Source organism: Arvicanthis niloticus, chromosome 15 (genome assembly GCF_011762505.2).
Source record: "Arvicanthis niloticus isolate mArvNil1 chromosome 15, mArvNil1.pat.X, whole genome shotgun sequence".
Taxonomy (NCBI): Eukaryota; Metazoa; Chordata; class Mammalia; order Rodentia; family Muridae; genus Arvicanthis; species Arvicanthis niloticus.
This window is the reverse complement of record NC_047672.1, coordinates 32,938,597-32,961,685: the sequence shown is the minus strand read 5'-3', so window position 1 is coordinate 32,961,685 and position 23,089 is coordinate 32,938,597. Positions and strand designations below refer to the sequence as shown.

The window sequence follows — 23,089 nt, the reverse complement described above, 5'->3', positions numbered from 1 at the left end:
TTGGTCAGACTCTAAGACTGAGACATAGGCATGTGCTCACTCTTCTCTCAGACTTACCGTGTCCTAGTGCCACGGATGTGTGCTTTTCAGAATCGTGGAAATGTAACTGTTCTCTACAGGTTAGCCTTCTTCTACTCCTTCCTTCAAGGTACTAAAGGCTCGGAGAGAAAACCCCCTGCCTTTGGCCTGGTGTCCCCTTACTGTTACTTTGGGTCTAAAATAGTAAGTAGTAAGCCATCACTAAAGACCAACAAAATCAGAACCTTGCAGCCAACACCTTGACTCCCAGTGAAGTGTGGTATCCTGGGAACCCTGCACATAGTGGAAAATCTGAGGCATATTCTGGCTCCCTTTGCTGGGAAGATAAAGTTTATTTCTAAAGGCAGTGAGCATAATGGTATCCCTTGAGGGCTTGTTAACAAAACTGAGATGCAGCTGCAGTGTTTACTCCAGAAAGGAGAGTGTGGGTCACTGCGGCTTGAAGGAGGAGAAAAGAGATGTTGAAATCTGTTTGCAATCAGATAGTCCAATGCCCCAGTGAGTCCTGGGTGATGTGGTGCCACTTCCGCCAGAAGCCACGCCTGGCAGCAAAGCAAGCTGTAACCCACAGGTGAATGCTTTGTCAGGAGGGTGAGTCAGTGTACATGAGATACAGGGGATCCCTTTATCCCTTCAAAATTCATTGTTGGAAGTCCTCTTGCTGAAAAATACAGAGAATGCTGGTCATTGTTCCTATGGTAACAAAGTGATTTCATAATCTGCCCTAGTTGGTTTCAGGTACAGATGGAACAAGCATGATTCTCTAATAATCACCTGCACCGCTGCTGCACTATAAACAGCAGATGTGAATGCAGGGTGAGAAAGGAGAAGCAAGCTGTGGGGAAAGGCAGGTGGGGCCTAAGGAGGCATAGGGTTTCTGGGTTCCTTCATCCACTCGAGGGGAAGGGGGGCAGCTGCAAAACAGACCTGTTTTTCAACTATGCTGTTAAAACAGTTTTTACAGCAAGTCAGAACAGGACCTAGAGCTGCACAGCCTTAGCCCACCCTGGCTTCATAACAACCCAAAGGGGCTATGCAAGAGTTATCAGTATTAGAAAATGAAATTGGTGTTCATTAATAAAGAATAAGCTGGCACTTTTAGGAAGGAGGCATGAAGGGAATCATGGTGAACAAATGAGGAGAACATTACATACATGCATGCACACAACAAAACAAAAACCCAAGCAAACCAAGCAGCTCTTGAGCCTAAAGAAGCAGCAGGGAAAGGAGGTGATGCCACTCATAGCTGATGAGTTTGAAGCTCTGCTTCGTTGGCTAGGATCTTCTGTACTTACGGTCCCTCTTAACTAGACCCTCCTGCAAAGATACGTATGCTCAAGTCCCCAATACAGCCCTGCCTAGAGATACATGGTAGAGGTTTGCACTTTTTTGTACACTGGGCCTGTATTTACCGTAGGAAAAACTGCTTCACCTTGTTTTGTCAATGTAGCATTTGTGTGTCTGCTGACCGCACTGCTTCCACTCAGCATTGTAAGGAAGCTGGTGCCTGGTCACTTCTGTCCAGAGGTCAGAAGGTGCCCTTCCTTAACTATGGACACTGCTTTAAAAAGAAGCAAAACAGCAAGATGGTCCGTGCCCTTATCAGCACTTGGAGACTGTAGATTAGCTAGAAGTTCCAGATGAGCCAGGCTCAAACAAACACAGAAAGACAAGCGGGAAGAGGAAGGGAGGAAAAGAAAATGAACCATATTTTGAAATAAAGTTCATTCTTTTTTTTTTATTGACTGATATACAGCTATACATATTTAGAGAGTATTGTGACATTTTAAAATACTCATACTCTTCAAGCTGAAAATATTAGCAGTATTATTAAAATATATAATTAATATATGATATATTAACATATTGGCCAGAGGTCCACTCCCTTTTTATAAAGGCATTAATTTATTTTGTATTAATATATTACATATAATTGATATAGAACATATATAACTATATTCTAAATTCTAAACTATATTTTATATAAGCATGCTATAAATATGGTTGTAAATGTATATTACTATAGTATATTAGTACATATTATATGTGTGTGTGTGTATATATATATATATATATATATATCATCTTAGTATATAAATTGACATTGGTCCAATAAGAGGGGATAAATAATGTAGATCAGAATGTCCTTACGGCTGAATCACTGAGTTTGAGGCCAGCCTGGTCTGCAGAGTGAGTTCCAGGGCAGCCAGGGCTACACAGAAACCCTATCTCAAAACAAACAAAAAAATTAGACATCTACGAAAGTTGATGGGAGACTTGGAGATACCAGAGTAAAGTATTGGGGTTGGGGTGGTGCCATATTTGATCCTTATCCCCAGCCACATGCTTTTGTAACTCAGCAGTGTTGGGGAGATAGAGACAACAGATCCCTGGGACTCACTGACTGTCCACCCTCATGGGTGAACTCTAGGCCAATGAGAGACCCTGCCTTTAAAAGGGGGAGGGGTTAGATCTCTGGCCAGCACACATGCAGTGTTGGGAACTGTTCTGGTTTGAAAATGGATTTCAACTAAAATTTACAAAGTGGTGGTATTTTAATATTTATTTAATATGTATAAGTATACATACATGTACATATGTTTGTTTTCCAAACATATGCCTGGTTCCATTGGGACTCAGAAGAGAGCTTCAGATTCCCTGGAACTGGAATTACAGATGGTTGTGAGCCACCACATGGTTGTTGGAAATCTAACCTGAGTCTTCTGCAAGAGCAACAAGTGCTCTTAACCACTGAGCCAGCTCTCCAACCCCTAAGTTAAAGATTTCCCATTGGTATTGAGAGTTGAACCTAGGACCTCACACATGCTGGGCACATGCTCTCCCTGAGCTGTATATATTCTCAGTAGTTTTACGTTTTAATTTTGTGACAAGGTGTCACAGCAGTGCCAGGGCTGTCCTTGAACTTGCTCTGTAGCTCATAATTTGGATATTCCTGCTCAGCCTGCTGAGTAACTGGGATTTTAGGCCCCAGATACGACTCTAGCCACTCAACTATCCCAGAACAAGATCTTGCTATGTAGCCCGCCCCAATTAGCCTCAAACTTGTGGCATTCCTCCTGCCTTAGCCTTCCAAATAATTCCAGTTAAGGCAGGGTCCACTCACAGCTCTTTGGGCTGCTGGTGTAGTGTTCTCACCAATGCTTTAGCCTATCTGGAGATTCACAGTTTTTCTGTATAAAGCACAGAAGCACAAAGGATCTCCTTTGTTTAAAGAATAAACCTGTTTTGTCATCTTCTAAATAGCACCTGCTACAGCTATACTTCTGAGGACTGTCCTAGTGTGTGCTGGCTGTGGTCTCCAGCTCTGCAAAAACAACAAAATTTCACTATGGTTCTGCTTATTCATTTGATATGTGATAGTATTTCTGAGAATTTAAATTTTGTAAGATTCTTATATGTATTCATTTTACATGGAGCGGGGCTTAAAAGCAAGGCAGATTAGTTCTGTGTGTCTGACCTGGGGCATTACTGTACCCTTGTTCTATCTGCTGACCTTAGATGACAGAACTGTACATAAGAAGGTATGCACTGGCATGGCCTGCTCAGTGACTGTCTATACCAGCCAGTTCCTACTCCCTCACCAGTCTCTACTAGAGCCTGGGGTGCAAGAGGATAATTTTAGTAGTGGAAAGCCTGCATTTAATGGTGCATGGTCAATTCTGATTTCCCTTCAGAAACCCCAAATTGTCATCTGACATCTCCCATCTTCATAGAAGAGATTCTGAAATTCCTTTGGGCTGTTTGTTTTGTTTTGTTTTTAAAATCCCTGAAATTTACATGACAAATTTTAGTCTTAATTTTCTTTCTTAAAATATAAAATGAAAATTAAAAAATGTTGCTGGGCGGTGGTGGCGCACGCCTTTAATCCCAGCACTTGGGAGGCAGAGGCAGGCGGATTTCTGAGTTCGAGGCCAGCCTGGTCTACAGAGTGAGTTCTAGGACAGCCAGGGCTACACTGAGAAACCCTGTCTTGAAAAACCAAAAAAAAAAAAAGAAGAAGAAGAAGAAGTGTGGTGGACAACTTGAGATTCTTCTAGCTGTTTATAATCACTGAAATTACCCTTGGCTCTTACTTACCCTTTAGCCCTGGTAACTAGCACCCAAGGAGCCCAAAGAGCCTAGGAAATACAGTGTTGTGCTTTGACTCATCTGTATATACCCTGTCCTGTCCCTGTGCCCACAGTGAAGCTGCCGCCCACGCTGTCGCCACTCTGGCTGAAGCCACCTTACAAGGCGGGGGACAGATAGTCCTGTCTGGGGAAACTGCAGCAGCCGTCGGAGCACTTACTGGAGTCCAAGATGCTAATGGTAAGAGGTCATGAATATTTTATTGAATGTATTCCCTGTTTCCACTTAAATCCTCCTGATATAGCTGGCAACAAACCTGTTAGAAAGACATTGAGCTTGGTTTGAGTTTTTCTTCATAGGTAGGCAATTAATGCCTAGGAAAATCTAGGGGCCTCTGATTCCTTTTACTAATAGCATTCTTGAGATTCCCTGAAGGAAAATGCTACAATAATGGCTACTTAATTGGAGTATTCTTTTAAATTAGCTATTTTGCTAAGATGAGACTTGCTGAGACATCCTTAAGAGTTTGCTTTGGAGCATTCCTTCCTTTGCTGTCCTATGGGGTAGGGTAGGATGTTGCTCTTGGCTGCAGTAGAGACTCCCATGGGTGGATGGAATGCACTGACTCCATGCAAAAGGTACCACATGTCATCTGCCCCAGGATATGCAACAGGCTATGATGAACGCACTTTTCTGGTTTGTCCTCTGTGCTCTGTCTGCTTCTTGTTATATGTGGCCTTATGAAGGACATCTGGTTTTGGCCAATGACTTGTCACCACCCTACCCTTCTTTCCCAGCTCCTTGCCTTCCTGGATATTGTTGACTATCCAGAATAAACAAAAGGGGTAAAGTTTATAGAAATGCGGTAGCAAAAACTCATAGCTCCAACCCAGCTCTTTGGATCCACTTCAGCAGGCTCTGGGAGTCAGTGGGGAAGACCTGGGCTCCCGGGGAGTGCCTCAGACGACTGGTCAGAGGGGAGCAGCCTGGTGTGTGACACTGCCTGTGCCTGTTTCCTAATTGAGCAAGACTGCTTATCTGTGGTATGGGAGAGATTGGTATTTAAAAGTCCTAGCAAGAAGGTAAATAGATAACATCTTTTCAATCAGGCAGACAGTTCTTAGTGGCAATAAAGGCCTGAAAGAAGTTTCAGCTGGGAGTAGTGGCACATGCCTTTAATCCCAGCACTGGGGAGGCAGAGACAAGGCAGGCCAATCTCTGAATTCAAGGACAGCCAGGCTGCCTAGTGAAACTGTTTCAGAGTAAAGGGAGCTGGGTGGAGGGAAGGAGGCAGAGGTTTCTAGCACTGTTTGGTTTTATGGTCGGCTCATAAGAACTAAATACTCGGCAAGTCAGAAAAGTCTTTGGGAAAAGACACAATGTATCCTTTACAGTAGGAAAAAAGCTTTTCTGTTCTAGGAGAGAGCAATGTATTAGGGACTACTAGCTAATCTCATTTCTGAGAATTCTTTTTCCAAAAAAGAAAACTAACTACATACTACAACCACTGGATGTTTTCTCTGAGACTGGTGGGGCTTTCTTTCATATGCTAACCTGAACAGAGATAGTGTTGGTTTTAGCCAGAATACTGCAGGATAAAGGACATCTTACAACTGTGTGTTCAGGACCTAGTGGGCCCTGGAGGGAATTAAGGAAAAGCTCTCTGTGTGGGTAGGACCCTGCCTCTTGCTTTACCTTTGCGCATCCTAACCTGCATTCTCATCTGCTTACAGAGGGGAAGGTAGGCTTCTGGCCACATGGCATCCTCCTGAACTGCAGTTGCTGTTACTCTCCGTGCAACTGCTGAAATACTTACCATATGGGTTTCATGGGAGATTTTGTTGCCCATTTTGATAGATTTGGTATGTCCGAGAGAGAACTGGCTGCTTTGGGGTTCTACCTCCTCCCCAGCCTCACTTTTTCAGAATGACAGATTTATACCGGAGTCTAAAGATGCTCTGGTTATCCAGCCAAATAGGCTTGATGGGCCATATAATAAAGTTAAATCACACTCTACTGTCCCGCGCTAGATGTTGCTGGCTGTTTCTTGATAAGAGAATATTTGTGATCTGGATCCTAAGAGCCCACAGTTCCAGCCAAGCCTAGTGACACATGCCTGTAGTCCTACTAAGATAGCTGAGAATGGAGGGTCACTCATGCTCATGAGTTAGAGACCACCCTGGCCAATATGGGAAGAACTTAGCCTCAAAAATAAAGTTTAAAAAAAAATTAAATTAAAAAGCTATTGGTCTCCCAAGCAAGCTAGTGTGTGCCAAATTCAGAATTTTTGACTTGGACTTGTCCTTTTCTTACTGTAGGTTCTCTGTATCAAACTAAATGAGTGCCTTGTACCACATCTCAGTGATTCTAGGCAGAAGCCGATCATTTTTATCTGTTCTTGGGAATCCAGATGAGTCTAGTATGGGAGATGATCCAGAGTGCTATAGGGTTTACTGTGGGTTAGAGCTGGCCGGTCCCCCTCACCCAGCTAATGGTAGCTGGCCTGACCAGCCAGGTTCTCTTCATTCTTCCAGATCCTGCCGCTGTGTAATGATAAACTTCAAGCATTTGCCAGTAAACCAACAAGATCTCTTTTGTTTTTAAATCAAAAAGTTTATTATCAGAAGAATCTAATGATGGCAGGATAAAGTCCTACTTGTAAGAGTAGAACTAACTTGGAAATGGACACTTCTTGGGGGAAATGTGTCACAGACTCCAGAGCAGTCTAAAGAACAGTGCGAATAGAAGATCTTAGAGAGATTCAGATATGGTTCTGGCCTCAGGAGGAGTTAGTGGAGCAGAACAGCAGGGATTAACTGACCACAGAATTTGACAGAGAAAAGTAACCACAGGTGGTAGGCTGGGGTATCCTGTAGACAGTGCTAAGATCCTATGGGCCCAGTAGGGCCGGCCTCATATAAGTGCACTCTCGATCCCAGGAAACATCCCCTGTTTTTCTGGGCACCACTTCCATCCCAACATGACAGGAAGGTGGAGCCCTAGCATGGCTTGGTTCATTTATAGTCTGCAGGGCTACGCACTTTAGATTGTTCACTTCCCTTTTCTCTACCATCCTCTTCTCTGCTAGGCCCCGGATCCCCTGTGCTTCCAGGACTCATGGCCTCCAAGACCAGCGGATACAGGCACTCCTGTGGGGGAGGCCTTTATAGACCTTTTCTCCTCTTTCCTATTTTACAGCAAAAATGATGAAGGGATTCTGTTGGCTCCTGCTACCTCAGGAAGCCCTCACTTTTTATGTCAGAAATATTAATCATGGATTCATTTGGGTATCTTTTCTTCCTAAAAACAAGATGAGGCCAAGCAAAACAGATGACTGGTGTTGCTGGGCACCCATGCTTCTCCCAAGCTGCTGACCCTCTTTCTAGATCTGGAAGGGAAACAGAAAAAAAGAGTTTCAAACTAAATAGGGTTGAATAATCAGTATTACTTTGTAACTCATTTTGAAGTATCTTAACCATTTTCATGTCATTAAATAACTTCTGAAAGGGCCATTTTTATAATGCTTGGTAATATTCATCTTATTGTCCATAATTGAGAGAGCCTCCTGTTGTTGGTAATTTAGCTTATTGATATTTTTTTTTTAACAATAAAATGGTACTGTTTATGTTTGTACAAGATTTTGCACAGCTTTATTTATTATCTATTTATTTGGTGTCACATATCCTGTGCTTGATTACTCTCCCACTGGAACAACCTGCTTCTTTATTTTATAATGAATATGAGCATAACTTTATTTTTTATTTGTTTTATGACAGGTAATAAGTTCTGTCTTAATTTGCATTTCTATATTAGTAATACATGGGTTCACTTTTTTCATTATTTTGTTTTGTTTTGTTTTACTTTTGAGATTGGCTCATTATGTAGTCCAGGCTTGGCTCAGAGACAGTCCTCCCATAGCATGCCCTTAAATTGCTGGATCACAGGCATGAGTAAACCATGGCGGCTAGCTCATGTATTTATCCGCATTTGTGCATTGGTGTGTGTTAACATGGATGAATGTTTTTCCTGCATGTGTGTCTGTGTCCTAGTAATGTTCTTTGCCGTATGCGTGTATATATATTGTCTTTACCTTTCTATTACTAATTTGGAAAAGCTTGATTCTTTGTGTTTATTTGTTTTTGTGTTCATAGAATTTTTGTTTTTGTTGTTATTTTTGTTTTAAGACAGAGTTTTAGTTTTCCAGACTGGCGTCAAAATCATGATGCACCTGCCTCAGTCTCACAAGTGCTGACATAACTCGTCTGCCACTGTGTCTAAACACTTTATGCTTAGTGGGTCTTTTCTTTTATTCTTTCTTTCTTTGTTTTTTGTTTTGTTGTTTTGTTTTGGTTGGTTGGTTGGTTTGGGTTTTTTTGTTTTGTTTCCCAAGACAGGTTTTTTTCTGTGTAACCCTGGATGTCCCGGAACTCACTGTGTAGACCAGGCTGGTCTTGAACTCAGAGATCCATCTGCCTCTGCCTCCTAAATTCTAGGACTAAAGGTGTGAGCCACCACTCATAGCTTCAGTGGTCTTTTCTAAGTATCTAACTATGTTTTCTTTCAGGAGGTTTGTTTTCTAGGGTTTTTGGTCTTGGTTTCTCAAGACAGGGTTTCTCTGGGTCTGTCCTAGAAGTCATTCTGTAGACCAGGCTGGCCTTGAACTCAGAGATCCAACTGCCTCTGCCAAGTGTTGAGATTAAAGGTGTGTGCCATCACTGTCTGTCATTTTCCTAGTTGTTAGATGTTATTTTGGTTTCTTTTTTGTGGGGTGGGGTGGGGTAGGGTGGGTGTTTTTCTGAGATAGGGTCTCATGTAGCCCAGCCTAGCCTAATACAGTCATGATTTTTTTTTTTTAATTTTGAACATTATAAAATATCTGAAATTTATTTTAGTCTACTGTATTAGGTATCACTGTAGTTACTGTGGGCTTCCTAGAAGGTGAATAGCCCTCTTCTCTACTGGTCCCATTGGTGGTGTCTGGAGAGTGAAGGTCCTGGGATATCAGTCAGACCAAGGCGGACCACTATCTGTTCTGCAAGAAAAAGCCAGTGCAGATCCATTCCTAATGCAGTACTTTCCACTGTGGGATCATAGAGCATCTGCACACGCCAGCTAACGTCTCCTTCATGAGAGAGGAGACATAGATGGGCTGCAGTTCTGTGGCTCAGAAAAGAAATAGAGGCGGGCAACGGACAGGGCCTGAGATGAGCCCTCAGCTGGTTGCTGCCCTGGGAACCCGGCAGTGCAGTGCAGCAGGAGAGCAATGCCACTGTGGCCTCCACAGCCTGCCAAGATGCCAGCATTCTGTGCACATAGGTTTTCCCCACTGGAGTCAACTAAAGAAGAGACTCTTTAAACTGAAGAGATGTGCTGGTAAGCCTCATACCAGAGAAGTAGCCACTTTTATTTTGCTTGATCTTTGCCTGCCAAACTACTCAGGAGCTCCATGGGTTTTTTCTTACTCTTACTGCCACTACTCCATCCTCTTGCTGGTGACCAAGTACTGTCCAAGAGTCATAAAAACAACAAAACAGACAAACAAGAACCTTAGCAGATACAAATAAATACATAATATCAAACCTAACATCTAAAACTGCACTGACCCAGTCAGGAGCAGAAGCAGACTGAGGTGTAAAGAAAAAAGGTAATTAAAATTGTATGCAATGTGGTAGCTGTTATCTATGGGTGGCCATAGAAAGTAAATTATCACTAAAAATTAAGACATTTACTCAGTTACAGTCATCAGTTCAAAGTGGTATATGGTCATCTGTGGCCTGAGATGCTGCATCGTTAATCATGGTTTCCTCACAATTCAATTCCAACAAGGGCACGCACCTGGCAACCACTAGCGTAGCCTGCAGATCTACAGTAAATACAGTTGTGCATTGCCATCACTGGAGAGGCTTCTATTGGATAATATCGTTGTGCTAGTGCCAGACATAGCAAAAATACCATGCTCCTAGCAGGGGAGCACATCCAGATCTTTGCCTCCTCTCAGCTCTTAGACATGGCTTCATGACTACAGTAATCCGCAGACTGTAAACAGCAAGGCAGGAGGATTTTTAAGAACTGTCCTATTTTTATGCATAGCAGAGTCCTGAGTAGGGAACCCTGAGACAAGAGGCAGTGGAGACACCTAGACCCACTTCCTAGTCTGTTTACTCATGACACAGGCCACCAGCATATTTCTGTTTAAACTCCTCCCACAAGTGCAAGTCCTTCCTTGTAAGTATAGATAGACGGTGGTACCCAAAAGCAAGTTTGGAAGGCCTGAAAGAGTCTGGAAGTATCCAGTGCTACTGGATGAATTCCAGACTGCACCACAAACACGGATGCTGCTAAGAAACAGGAGCATGGAGTTGTGCTATGGACTCCGTTCTGTAGCACAAAAGAGCCCTGCAACGGTCCGCTCATGGGTGCTATTCACTCCCTGCCTTTTGATGGCCTGAGAGAAGAAAGGGACTTTTGGTAGGTCTTCAATCCTGAAGCCTCTCCTTCCTCCATTCTGAATGACTGTGAAGTCCAAAGTGCCTTCCAGAATAACCTCTATAGGAGGCAGCAGTTTTCCTAACTTCAGTTTTTCTCATCCAGGGCATATAACAATGACACTAATTAAGGACAGCAGAAACTGTTTTGTCATGTTCTTTTAGTGCTTGAGGCACCCTACACACATAGCTGCCCACACTTACCATTGTGCCAGTAACTGACTTTTATCAGTAGAAAAACCCTCACAGGAAATGAGAAGGGAAACAAGAGTCTACTTTAGGAAGTTCATGTTCTCCAGAGGTCCCAGGCCTTCCTAGGCTGAAAGGTTTCTACAACAGCCTTCTCTAGTTCCTTACTTAGCCTCCTGCAAAGGTAGTGTGTTAGACACCTTCAGAAGTAGCAGTGCCTTTTGCAAGGTCTCCTGCTCCTTCATATGGGTTTAGCATATCTTTTAGCATGGGCATGGTATCACACTTGTTATTCCAGCACTGTGGAGGCTGAGATGGGGCTCACAAGTTTGAGGCCAGTGTAACCACATAGCGAATTTTAAACCTGCCTGGGATGTACAGCAAGACCGTGCTAGAAAGTGTTAGGACATAGGGGAATAGGGAAGGAAAGAAAGGGAGAGAGAAGGAGGGTGGAAGGAGAAACTGACTCTCATTTTTGTCTTAAAGATGAGAGACTACAAGTGGTCACTGAGGGCTTGTAGTAAATGTTACACCACTGGGCATTTTGTCTCTAAGGGATCATCTGAGCTGTGCTGTGGCCTCCAAATGTAGTCCTTAGCTGTTACCCATGTTAAAAAGCTAGATCTCTTCCATTTGGTCCTCAACACCATGAAAGAAATGAGCATGTATCAGCAAGCCAGCTTGACATACCGCTTTCTGCTCGTTAGTCTCGTGGTCAGGTATTCTCTGCTTGTGGAGAGTCGATCCATGAGCCAGGTCCATTCTGAGCAGAGGCTTCAGGCAGGTGGATGCCACTGAACGCTGCATCCCAGTGCCCTTCAGGCCATCATGTGTTTCTGTATATTATTGCCCTCTTCGTTGGTTCCCAGGCCTTTCTATATAGGAAAGGCAGGCTACAGTTTTTCATGATTCTAGCTACTTGTAACCAAATCAGAATCTTGGTGCCTGTCATTAAAGTCAAAACTCTTGCAATTTTTTTTTTAATACCAAATCTAGAAACAGTTGAACAAATGTAACTGGAGTCGTTACTGTTCAATTCGTGACTAGAAAAGAGTTGTTGGTTTGATTCCCTCATTCTTACAGGTTAGTTAAGCATGTTAAAGGCCTTTAACTTATGTTTACACAGGGACCCATGTCATAACAAGACAAGCTTTTGGAGAAGAAAGTTTTTAAAAGTCTTGAGAAAAAGAGGCTTTTCCTCTTAGTTTATGCTTCTGTTAGGATCTTGAAGGAATGTCAGCATGCTGTTATTAACTCTAATAACGTGCACATCACAGCCTGGATGCTTTGAGGCCTCTGACTCTCATGTTACCTATGTAAATACAGCATTCACTTCCCTGCATCCAGCTATGCCATTTGCTTAATAAAGAGCAAATGTGAGAGCCCAGCAGCAGCAGCCTAGAAGAAGTAATCTGAACAGGATAAACATGCTTCCTTTTTGTGTGGTACTCTCTCCATCTCCTGCCAGGAGCAGGGTATCAAATGGAGGGAGGTTGTGGTTGGAGCGGGAACGTGAATGTCTAAGTGGCACCTGCTCCATTCAGTAGCTCTGCTTTCCTGGGCCTCCCAGCACACATCTGCTCCTGACAAAGCTGCTTTTCTCCTCCTGTTAGTCAGACTGAGAGCAAAGGCCCAGCAACAAGACTTGCTGGTGTTGCTTTGTCAGCACAATTGCCTGTGACATTATAATTACACCAAATCTTCATTATCAGAAGGCCCCTAATTTAGAGATTTTAGAAGCCTAAATGGGGTTTTCAAAGTGAAATTGATTTAAAAAAAAAAAATATTTGCTGTTGCCAGGACAGCACTTGGATTTGAGAATCACTGAAGGGGTCTAAGTATGGGAACTAAGCAGTTGGTTCTGAGGAGAGCAACAAAGGCTGTGCTATCAGATTGGCTCACCCGGGAGCCAGAGGGAGCTCTTCTGACTGCTGGCCAATCCCAGCGTCACCTCTATGGTCAGCACTAACTGTAGGTACACCCTGCACTGTGTAATGCCTGTAACGAGGTGCAGCTTCTCCTAAGGGGCTAGAGAGTGTTAAAATAAGTTGGTAGAGTGGGGTAGAAAAAAAGCCAAAGGATTGTGACATAAAAGAAGGAAATGTCCAGGAAATATATTTCAGGCTAACACAAAGCACCCATTTTCAGATTGAGTTTCCATCTAAACAAAGGCAACTCTTCTGGTGTCTTGTGTGTCTGTCTGTGTGACTGATGTACATCTATGATGTGGGGTTGGCATACTAGAAACTAGATTTTTAATATTCCAGCAAATAGCTTAAATAAAGTTAATTTAAATGAAATGACATTTAAAGTGTAGTTCCTTAGTCACCCTCAATAGCCACTGTGTTAGCCAGCACACAGATTGAACATGTCTTGTTATAGGTAATTCCTGGAGACAGTAGTCTGAACTTGAAATATCTTGGATGCTTTAGGAATCCTTGGAATATCTAGTGCAGTCTTGATAGAATAAGAAAAATGTCTGAATGTCCAGAATATGCTTCTAGCCACACTACCTAGACTTTATTCTCAAGGGTTGGTTGGTTGGTTGGTTGATTGATTGATTGGTTTTGAGACAGAGTTTCTCTGTATAAGTCTAGATATCCTAGAACTTGCTCTGTCGTCCTTCTGAGTGCTGGGGTTAAAGGCATGTGCCACCACTGCCTGGCTTTAGTTGTGTTTGTTTTGTTTTGTTTTGTTTTGTTTAATTGCCTCCAAGGATTGCTCCACTATCCTCATAAAAAGAAACGAAAAATACTGAAATATATTAGCTGAGGAAGGGATTTGATTTTAGGAATGCCTACTTTTTGATGTTTTGAGACAAGGCCTCACTATGCAGTCCTGGCTGGCTTAGAACTCACTGTGTAGAACAGGCTGTCTTCAGACTCACAGAGATCTTCTTGCCTCCACCTCCCAAGTGCTGAGATTCAAGGTGTGTGCCACCACACACAGTGGGAATGAATATAATGTATCCTGTCCCTGGCTGCCTCTTCCCTAAGCTTTTATGGCCCAACTATGAGGACTGAGAGTTTTGGGTTTTTTCCTCAATACTCTCTAACAAGAGGCCATGAGAAACTCAGGGACTAGACGTAGGATAATTGTTCATTTTACAGACAGCTGAAGGTGTGGACGGTGCTCCTGGGAGTCAAAAAGTGGGCTGTTGCCAGTTCCTGTCACAGTAAGGCCCGGGTAGAAGTCGGTGGCTTTAATCTTGCTTCTTCCATCTGTTCCAGGAGCCACCACATGATTGCTTTGACAGCTGGGAGAAAGCAAACTCATAGGAAATAAACACTATTGTTTCACATTTAGATTTTTTTTTCTAACTTAGCTAACAAATGTAATATTATTTAAGCACAAATTGGCCCTCATAGCTAAAAGTGGACTGTGGATTTTATAAGTATAATCAGTTCTTGGTTGTCAAATACAGATTATCTCTCATGTAAATTACTTGTGACACATTTTAAATCCTTGAGCAGTTTCTCTAAGGCCAGTGTAAGCCTAGACCCTCCCACTACTCCCCACCCAGCTGCTGGGTGCTTAGGAAATACAAATTAGTTTTCATATTAGCTTAAGGAAGACATAATTAGGAAGGTAGACCTGCTGCAAGAAAGCCACATAATAACTGCTCCTTTAGGACCGAGGTGAACAGGAATGACCGACTCACTCACCCTGTGGCTCGACTGATACACTTGTAAACACGTGCACTGTCTATACTCAGTGAGCTGGTGTGTGGAGATGAGCTGAGTTTGTTAAATAGTTGACAGAACACTGTCCACCAGGATGTGTGGGAAGCTGCAAAGCTGTGGCAGGTTCTAGTGGGCTGCCCTGCCCAGCGCCTTTAACAGTTCTGTGTTCTTGTCAGGCCTCTTTATGGCAGACTGTGGAGGTTGCAAGTGGATCCTGGCAAGAAGGCTACAGGTGGGTTCGTCTTTGGGGAGAGAAGGAAGCAGCTGAGGGCACAGTAACTGCAACGCTGCCATTCCAGGCTCTGTTTCTTCTGTGGATGGCCTGATTCCCTTGTAAAGAACTTGTCCCTGGCGGACAAGATGGCTTTGCAAGTATAGTTCAGATGCGAGAGACAAACAAAGAGACAGATCAAATGACTGGTCACAATGTCTGGTCTTGGCGAATAAATGGACTCCAAGATGGTGCCAGCCCTACCAGTGAAGAAGAAGAAACCTTTAGATGTCAAAGTAGGGGAGCTGCTGCACTAGACACTGATGGGGAGTTTGCCCCTGAAGGCATCGCTGGAGCATTACAAAGAGGTCACTACAATCCGTACGCCAGTGAGAAGCAAGGAAGGCTTCCTTGCTGGGGTGGCTTGGTACTGGCAGCTTACATGCTTTTCAGCTCCTGCCTTTCTTACAAGAACTCAAACCTGAATGGCAGCCCATATAACTACTGAACAGGGACCTGCCCAGGGTGCACTCTGGACCGTGATTGTCTTCCTGACTCCTGTGTGGGACTCGGTCTTTGAATCCTTTCATACCCTGAGAATTAAAACCCAATAAAAAAGTGACTCGTTTAAAAAAAAAAAAAAATGAGGCTTTACTGAGGTAGTTGTCTCTAAGTGTAATTATGTCAAACTCTGGAAGGGTCTTCGCTCTGGGTAGCTTCTGTGTGAGCCTACTACTCCTCATTCTCCATTAAAACTCAGCTTGGTCCCAGCACTTGGGAGGCAGAGACAGGCGAATCTCTGAGTTCAAGAGCAGCCTGGCCTACAAAGTGAGTCCAGAGCATCCAGGGTCACATAGAGAAACCCTGTCTTGAAAAAAAACAAAACAAAAACCCCCACAGATTGGTGACTTTCTTCTGAGGGCAGTATTCAAGCCACTAGTATGTGGGTTTGTGGCCCTGAATTTATTCCTCCTGTCTTCTCTGTACAGTTGAATCACATATCCTGAGCTCTACTACCCAGCCGAAGGTCGGTTTCTATTTCCGTTTTCAGAAAGGCGTTTATTGTTAGATCAGCAAGCCTAGAATTCAATTCAGCGCACATTGGGGGTTCAGTCTCTAGGATAATGAACCATAGGGTTTCTGATACCGAAACACAGAGTCTCGTTTTATAGTGTCCCTAGGCATTCAAGAGGAAACCATGAGTTTATATTGTCAAGATATCTTTGAGATACATTTACTAAAAAGTAAAAGTAAATTTTAATTTTAACATTTGATTTATGGGCAAGGGTGCAAGAGAAATTTCTTTGAAGTCTTAAAGGCAAAGGACGGAGTGACAGTGTCCCAGCTGGCCAGCGCTGCTGTGAACCTTATTCCTAGAAGCATTTTTTCCCTGAGTGTGTGTTGAGATTGTCTGGCCAGAAGAGAGGAAGCTTTGAGTGCTGAGAAGGGCCCAACACTGAAGACCTCCAAGTCTGCTCCAGCTTCATGAGACTGTTGAGGGCTTGCAGGGTGCAACACATTTGAGCCACAAATTTCCCAACTGCTTCAGACTTAGCACACAAAGAGAAGGCTGGATGGCCCTTGCTCCCCTGTGTGTGAGCTTCAGGGCCACCTGGCTCTTGCATTTGAGGTTGGTATTCTTTTCATGGCTTTCCTTTCTTGCCCTTTCTCTCCATCATCTTTCCATTTGGTCCTTGTTTGGACATCTGTCTCTTCCTCCCATCTACATGCTGGGCTAGCTTTCCTTCCTGACTCTCTGCTTCCCTGCCAGATAACCAGACCGGATCTGATTCACGTAATAGTTCTTCTCCTTAGACATCAGCCACTGCTATGTTCTTCCAAGTCTTCAAGTGAACCATCAGAAGATTTCCCTCCCCTTGACAAGTTTTGTGACATGAGAGTGGTTGGTTTAATTCCTTGTTCCTTCCCTTTTTTCTTCCTCTTCTCAGATTTACTCAATTTTGTACATGTGTTTTGCCTACACCGGAATGCATCTATGTGCCTGGTGTCTGCAGAGGTCAGAAGAGGACATCAGGTCCCCTAGTGCTGGAGTTAAGGATGGTCATGAGCCACCATGTGGGTCCTGAGAACAGAACCCAGGTCCTCCACAAGAGCAGCCATTGCTATTAACTCTGAGCAGTGTCTTTGGGCTTTTTCCTTCATTTTCCTCTCTGGTCATGGACGTACATCTCCAGTTAGGCCAGTATCCCCCCGCTACCTGTTTTAGCCTTCATGTTAATAAACTACAGAAAACATTACAATATCATTTCCTTTTAGTTTGAAGAGTCATTTCTGTCAGTTGTGGTGGCTCATGCCTGTAATTGCAGCACTCAGGAAGCTGAGGCAGGAGGATTGGTGAGTGTAAGGCCAGCCTGTGCCATACAGTGCACTCCAGCCAAGGCTACAGTGCAGAACATGTCTCAAAACAATCGCTGTGTTTGCTTTTTTTAGCTATTTTTTTCCTGTCATGATCATCAATATTGTCCAGCTAAAAATATTCCACAGCCAACTCACAAGGCCTTTGGACTGAAAGGTTAAGTTACAGCAAACAATTCCCAAAGGTTTCCCAGCTTGGAAGGCAAATGAAAGGCCCATTCTTCCCAAAGTTGTCTATCCTGCCCTATCTTGTCATGAGGTGGGGGTGGGCAAGCTACTGTAGTGCTGGGTAACTACCAGTTCTGAAGCCCCTAGATATGTTTGGTTCATGTCTAGCCCTCTGAGAAGTTTTTGATATCATCATAGTGTAACTGATCATATATATATATATGTGTATATATATATATATATGTGTGTGTGTGTATATATATATATATATATATATATATATATATATATATATACACACATACATACACACACACACACATACATACACATTTATATAAAATTATAAAAAATAACACATTTACTTCAGTGCTGGGGAGCTACATCCCCAGCACAACACTGGTCCTATTTTTCACTTTCTTAATTTGGGTTAATTTGTTGTTAATTAAGTGAATTGCATGCTCACCTGTGCACACAGTTAGCAGGTCTGTGTGCTTGGTTAACAACTGCTCCATCTCCCTTGTATATAGTTCCATTGCTGTGATGTGCATGGGAAGCTGCCTGCCAGTCCTCTTTGCATGACTTCATAGCTTTCATCTGGAGTCTGTATCTTTGGAGGCTTTCAGCAAATGATCTGCCCACCATAGGAGCAAATTCCTGTTGCAAAATATGTGCTGTTTCTGCTTGTCTGCTGCTTCCCAGGAGTGTTAACCTACCACTTGGACCCAAACTACACTTCTCTTTTTTTTTTGGGGGGGGGGGGGGTCCAGACAGGGTTTCTCTGTGTAGCCCTGGCTGTCCTGGAACTCATTCTTCAGACCAGGCTGGCTCGAACTCAGAAATCCGCCTGCCTCCACCTCCCAAGTGCTGGGATTAAAGGCGTGTGCCACCACTGCCAGACTACACTTCTCAGTCATCTCGAAAAGCAGCTGACAAGTACTGTAGACCTACTTGTGTGCTAGACAATGTACCAAGGGTTTTCTATGTCAGCTTATCTGGTTCAGGTCCCCTATGAGATTACTAGTGACCATTTTACATGTGAGGAAACTGAGGCCCACAGACATTGTCGCTAAGAATGCTTTAATGGAAGTAGGGTAGCCTATAGAGTAAAATAACCCTCTTGTGAAGCCCCAGAGTCCACAAAGCATTTGATTACAGCCCCTTAAGGACGCTTGTGGAGAAAGCTGCTTTGATCTAGAGCAAGGGAAAGAGCTTCAGGACCCTTCATGAAGTGTGAAGAGGGCAAGGCTGAAAGGAATGTAGCCCAATTTCTAAAAAGTCACGAAGAACATCAGGTGTGTCATAATGTCTCCAGTTACTGACCACCTCCTGTGCCCAGGACGATCAGCATTCAGTGACAGGCTTATCAACAACTAAAGGATACAGACTTCTTAAGGGAAGCACAGGAACTACTCGGAAGCCGAGCAGGTCCATGCAGTGTGTCAAGTGAATGGCGGAGTCCATAACATCACAGGAGGCAGAGAACTCTCCTGGAAAGATGTGGGGACTGTCAGAAGAGCCCTGCTCAGACCGACAGGGCAGATCTAAACAGGGAGATACACTTTGGGGAGAGTTGAGGAACCATGGTTGTGATGGAGGGATAATGTAGGAACTTGTGGGAAAAGTTTATGTATGCTTGCTCAAGATTCAGCTATAACATAAGCATGATGGTTATACACTCTCAGCTCCTGAGAAGCTGAGGCAGCAGGCTTGCGAGTTTGAGACCATCCTGGGTTAAAGTGCTGAGGAGACCGAGAAGTATCTGGAATTGAACAGGACAATGCTTTACCAGAGATCTCTAAGGCTGGGTTTGCAGCACTCCAACTAGAGTACTTTCTCACTGCAGGCCCAGATGGAGTTCATGCATGGACCATCAGCAAAGCCGTGACGGCTCCTCAGGCTGCAGGAAAGATTCACACAGATTTTGGAAAGGGATTCATTATGGCGGAAGTAATGAAAGACGAAGATCTTAAAGAGGAAAGTTCTGAGAACGCAGCTAAGGCTGCTGGAAAGTACAAACAACAAGGCAGAACTTACGTTGTTGAAGACGGAGATTTTATCTTCTTCAAATTTAATTCACCTCAGCAATTGAAAAAGAAATAAAATTTAGCTTTTACCTTTAGCATATGTATGGCTTGGGTTTTGGTTTTGACTTTGGGGTAGTTGGTTTTGTTTTGTTTTGAACTAAGTTTCTGAAAACTGAAGGTATGGTGTTGGAATGGGACTCATAAATTATTACTGACATTGAAGTAGAAGAAACAGAGTTCTGCTTTACTTTTGAAAGAGTTTGGGGTTACAGAGTTGATTAGCAGGTAGGAAATGCTCACTGTCCTTAAAGAAAACCCATAGGAGGCAGTTCACAGCTGCCTGTAAGTCCAGCTCGAAGAGATCTGCGTAAATCTCATTCCCTTACACAGGAACACACACGTGTGTGTGTGTGAATAAAGTTAATAAAGATAATTTTTTACAAGAAGAAAGGCAGGAGAGCTGAGGAGATTGGATGATGTGTTGGGTGTAAAGTGGAGTTCGGAGAGTGATTCCAGAGGCTTGACCCTGAGCATCGGGAAGGATGTAATTGCCAGGTATTGAGGTAAGGAAGAAAGGGAAGATGCTTTACCATGGACACTCAGCAATGACACCCAACAAATTTTATTTTAATCAAGACAGAACAGGGCCAGGCCTCATTTAAGAGGAAACATGGTCGTAGGGCTGACAGTTCCTCTAGGGAGTTTGCAGATCTGAAGATCTGAACTTTCTGAGTTTGCTTTCACCTCTCTTCTCCTATTGACAGTGCTGCTGTGATGTACCATGAAGCCTGGAGAGGCAGCAGTGTGTTCTGAGTTGCCAGTCCTCTACCTTCCTGCCCGGGCCTGCTGGCCAGGGTGCTAGGCGTTAGTGGTATTGTGGTGCTTGGAAAGACCTCCAGATACACATCCAAAGCCCAGACATGTAGCTTTGGGGGAGGGGTGTGCAATGGACATGACAACCAATCTGTTTACCTGTTTGTTTTGTTGTGTTTTTTAAACAGTCTTCCTATGTTGACAAGGTTGACCTCTGAGACTGTGTGCTAGGACTGTAGTCATGCACTACCTTGTCTGGCTTTGGGGCCTTGGGGTGGTTTTGACTTTGAGACTCACCATGTAGCCTGGCCTGGTCTCAGAGTAAAGATCTTCCTGCTTATTCTGCTTCCCAAGTGTTCATATCTACCCACTATTGGGGTGTGGGTATGTGTGCACTTGCGCCAGGATACATTAGGTGAAGATAAGAGAACTGTTTATTGAAGTCAGTTCTCTCCATCCATTGTGCAGGTCCTGGGAATTGAACTCAGGTTGATAGGTTTGGTGGTAAGCACCTTTACCTGCTTGCTGAACCATCTTGCCTGTCCCTGAATTTTGTTTTTTCTAAACTTTAGGAGACGAGTCTCATCTTGTGGCCCTGGCTGGCTTCAAACACCAAAAAATTCACCTGGTTCTGTCTCCCAGTTGCTGGAACTGGATAAGCGTTTTGCAGCTGGGCATCATACCTGTAATCAGAACACCTGGAAGGCTGAGCAAGGCAGGAAGAGTGCCGTGGGTTTGAGGCTACCCTGGGCTACACAATAAGATCCTGTCTCAAAACAAATGGTAGTGAACTTAATTTAAAGCACTTTGGACTTGTTAAACCCTTAGCATTTGTGTGGTTTTGACTTTTTGGAATACTAGGGTCTTTAGAACATGGTGGGTCAGTCTGCCTCCCTGAGAAATCCAGGGTTCTGCTGGAGGAATACTCATTTTCAGAGACACTGTCTTGCATCCCTCTACAGGTCCTAACACAAGTCAAGCGACATGCAGCCACACACATACCAAGGAGTCCAGTTACTAAGACTGTACTGGGTCTTCCTGAAAAAGAAGAGGAACTTCAGGCCCTTAAAGTAGAACATGAAGGGCTTCCTGTTGCTTAATCAATTGAAATGACCCAGAACACAAGCGTGGATTACCGAGCGCCTCTAGATTAGGGCTAATCACGGCAGGCTGAGCAGATGTGGGGCGGGCCCGGCCTGATTACTGAGCCTCGGCGTTTAATCATCTCTCTTCCAAGGGCAGCCGCCCGAGCCTTCAGTCCCTCCCCCGAGCCATGGACATAAAGGCTGCTAGGTCAGAGACACAGAGGAGATTTAATCTAATCCCATGTCAGAATGCCTGCGTGGGTGAGAGAGAGAGAGAGAGAGAGAGAGAGAGAGAGAGAGAGGGGGGGGGGGGAGGAGCTGGGATTCGAGGCATCAGTCGTCGTCTCTTTGAAAAGTCTTCAAAATGTGTAGTGATTGTCACAGTTACTCACCTTGAGACGGCTTTGTGTGGAAGTCGTTTTGTGACTGTACAACTGAGGCCAAATTGCTTCTTCCCCAAGTTATGTGAAATACACAAAATGCAGTCTATACAAAATATTCTATTTGGATAAGTCTTGGGTGTGGTGTTTTTACTTTGTTTTTATTTTAGGAGACAATGTTTAGCCCTGTTTAGCCCAGGCTGGCCTTGGAGTTAAGGCAGCCCTCCTGGCTGTGGTTTTGGCTTGAGCCACAACCCTTAACAGAGATTTGATGTTTGAGTTTTCATTTGTGAGTGTGGAGAACGTGTTGACAACTCACTGTTAGGCCTCAGTGATAGACTCGGTCCCTTCTTAAGGAATCTGCAGTGAAGGTGGGAATAAGACGTGCAAACGTGACAGTGTGTGAGGACCGTTCCTCTGTAGAGCTCTGGGTAAAGTGCCACGAGGTTACCAGGGAACAGGCCCCAATCCATTGGAGGACAGAGACTTGGAGAACCAGGGCACAAGCCAAGGACAGTTGCTGCAAAAGTCACAGTGCATACAAGCATGGAGGTGCTTGTGTGGAGAAGCTCAAGTACATCCCAGCCCTTACAGGCCAGAGCACAGTGGGTACATGCCTGTATTCCTAGTACTTGGCAGGAGGATCAGAGGTTCAAGGCCAACCTATGCTCCATGTTGAGACCCTGCCTCGAAGGAGAAAATAGACAAGAATAAGTCATTCGAGCCTTGACCACCATGCCAAAGCATCTCAACATTATTAACACAATGGTGTGTAAGTGTGAGGTTAAAGGACTAAGCAGCGTAGTATAAATGAAACTGATTTCTGTGGCAAGGAAGGGTGAATGGAAAGAATTGATTCAGCACTTAAAAGCCATTTGTAACAGTTTAGAAGAAACCAGGCCGCCTTCACCCTGAAGTCTCAGCCTCCTATCCCTAGTCCTCTGCCAGCTTCTCCCCATCACACAGACAAGACTGCTCTCCTCAGCCCCCACCTCTCAAGGAAGCTGTACTGACCTGCCTGTGTTTTGTTAGCACACCCTTATGAGTGGGTTTCAAAATGACTGTCATCAAAACAAGCCTGTTTCATGCTGTACCATCAAATGCTTATCCCTAAATTGACAGAACTGACTCTTAGAAAATGTTCACACACAGTCAACACTGTGAAATCAGATTTTCTTCTCATTAATTTCCTTTGGTTTGGATTCACCACACACACACAAACACACACACATACACTTGGACAGGCACACACATATGTGTGTACATATGTTCCATCAAGTGTGTGTGATGGTCAGGAGGCAGCTTTTGGGAGTGGCTGCTCTCCATCCACCATGTGAGCCCAGGGAAGTGACCTCAGGTAATCAGGATTGCTTAAAAGGCTCCCACCCACCAAGCCTTCTAGCTAGCTCTGACTTCTTTTGTTCTTTTCTTTTGGAGATGAGATCTCACTATTTGCCCTGACTGGCCGCCAACTATGTGGATCAGGTTTGCCTCCAGCTCACAGAGATCCTGCCTGCCTCTACTTCTCGGTGCTGCCTAACTCA

The 23,089-nt window shown here is 44.0% G+C and overlaps 1 protein-coding gene across 8 annotated transcripts in view; it reads left to right on the top strand.

The window, feature by feature from the left end:
- Nucleotides 1–23,089, top strand: part of Nrf1 (nuclear respiratory factor 1) — a 96,488-nt gene that overhangs the window by 68,498 nt on the left and 4,901 nt on the right. For 4 of the 8 annotated variants that reach the window (XM_076913584.1, XM_034519062.2, XM_076913583.1 and 1 more), the window contains 2 exons: nucleotides 4,244–4,368; nucleotides 19,087–19,362. In XM_076913584.1, the coding sequence (XP_076769699.1) occupies nucleotides 4,244–4,368; nucleotides 19,087–19,343 (382 nt within the window). In that variant the 3' untranslated portion in view covers nucleotides 19,344–19,362. Of the gene's footprint in view, nucleotides 1–4,243; nucleotides 4,369–14,661; nucleotides 14,718–19,086; nucleotides 19,363–23,089 lie in introns of those variants that run through there. The other 4 variants (XM_076913588.1, XM_076913587.1, XM_034519065.2 and 1 more) reach the window with 2 other exon arrangements.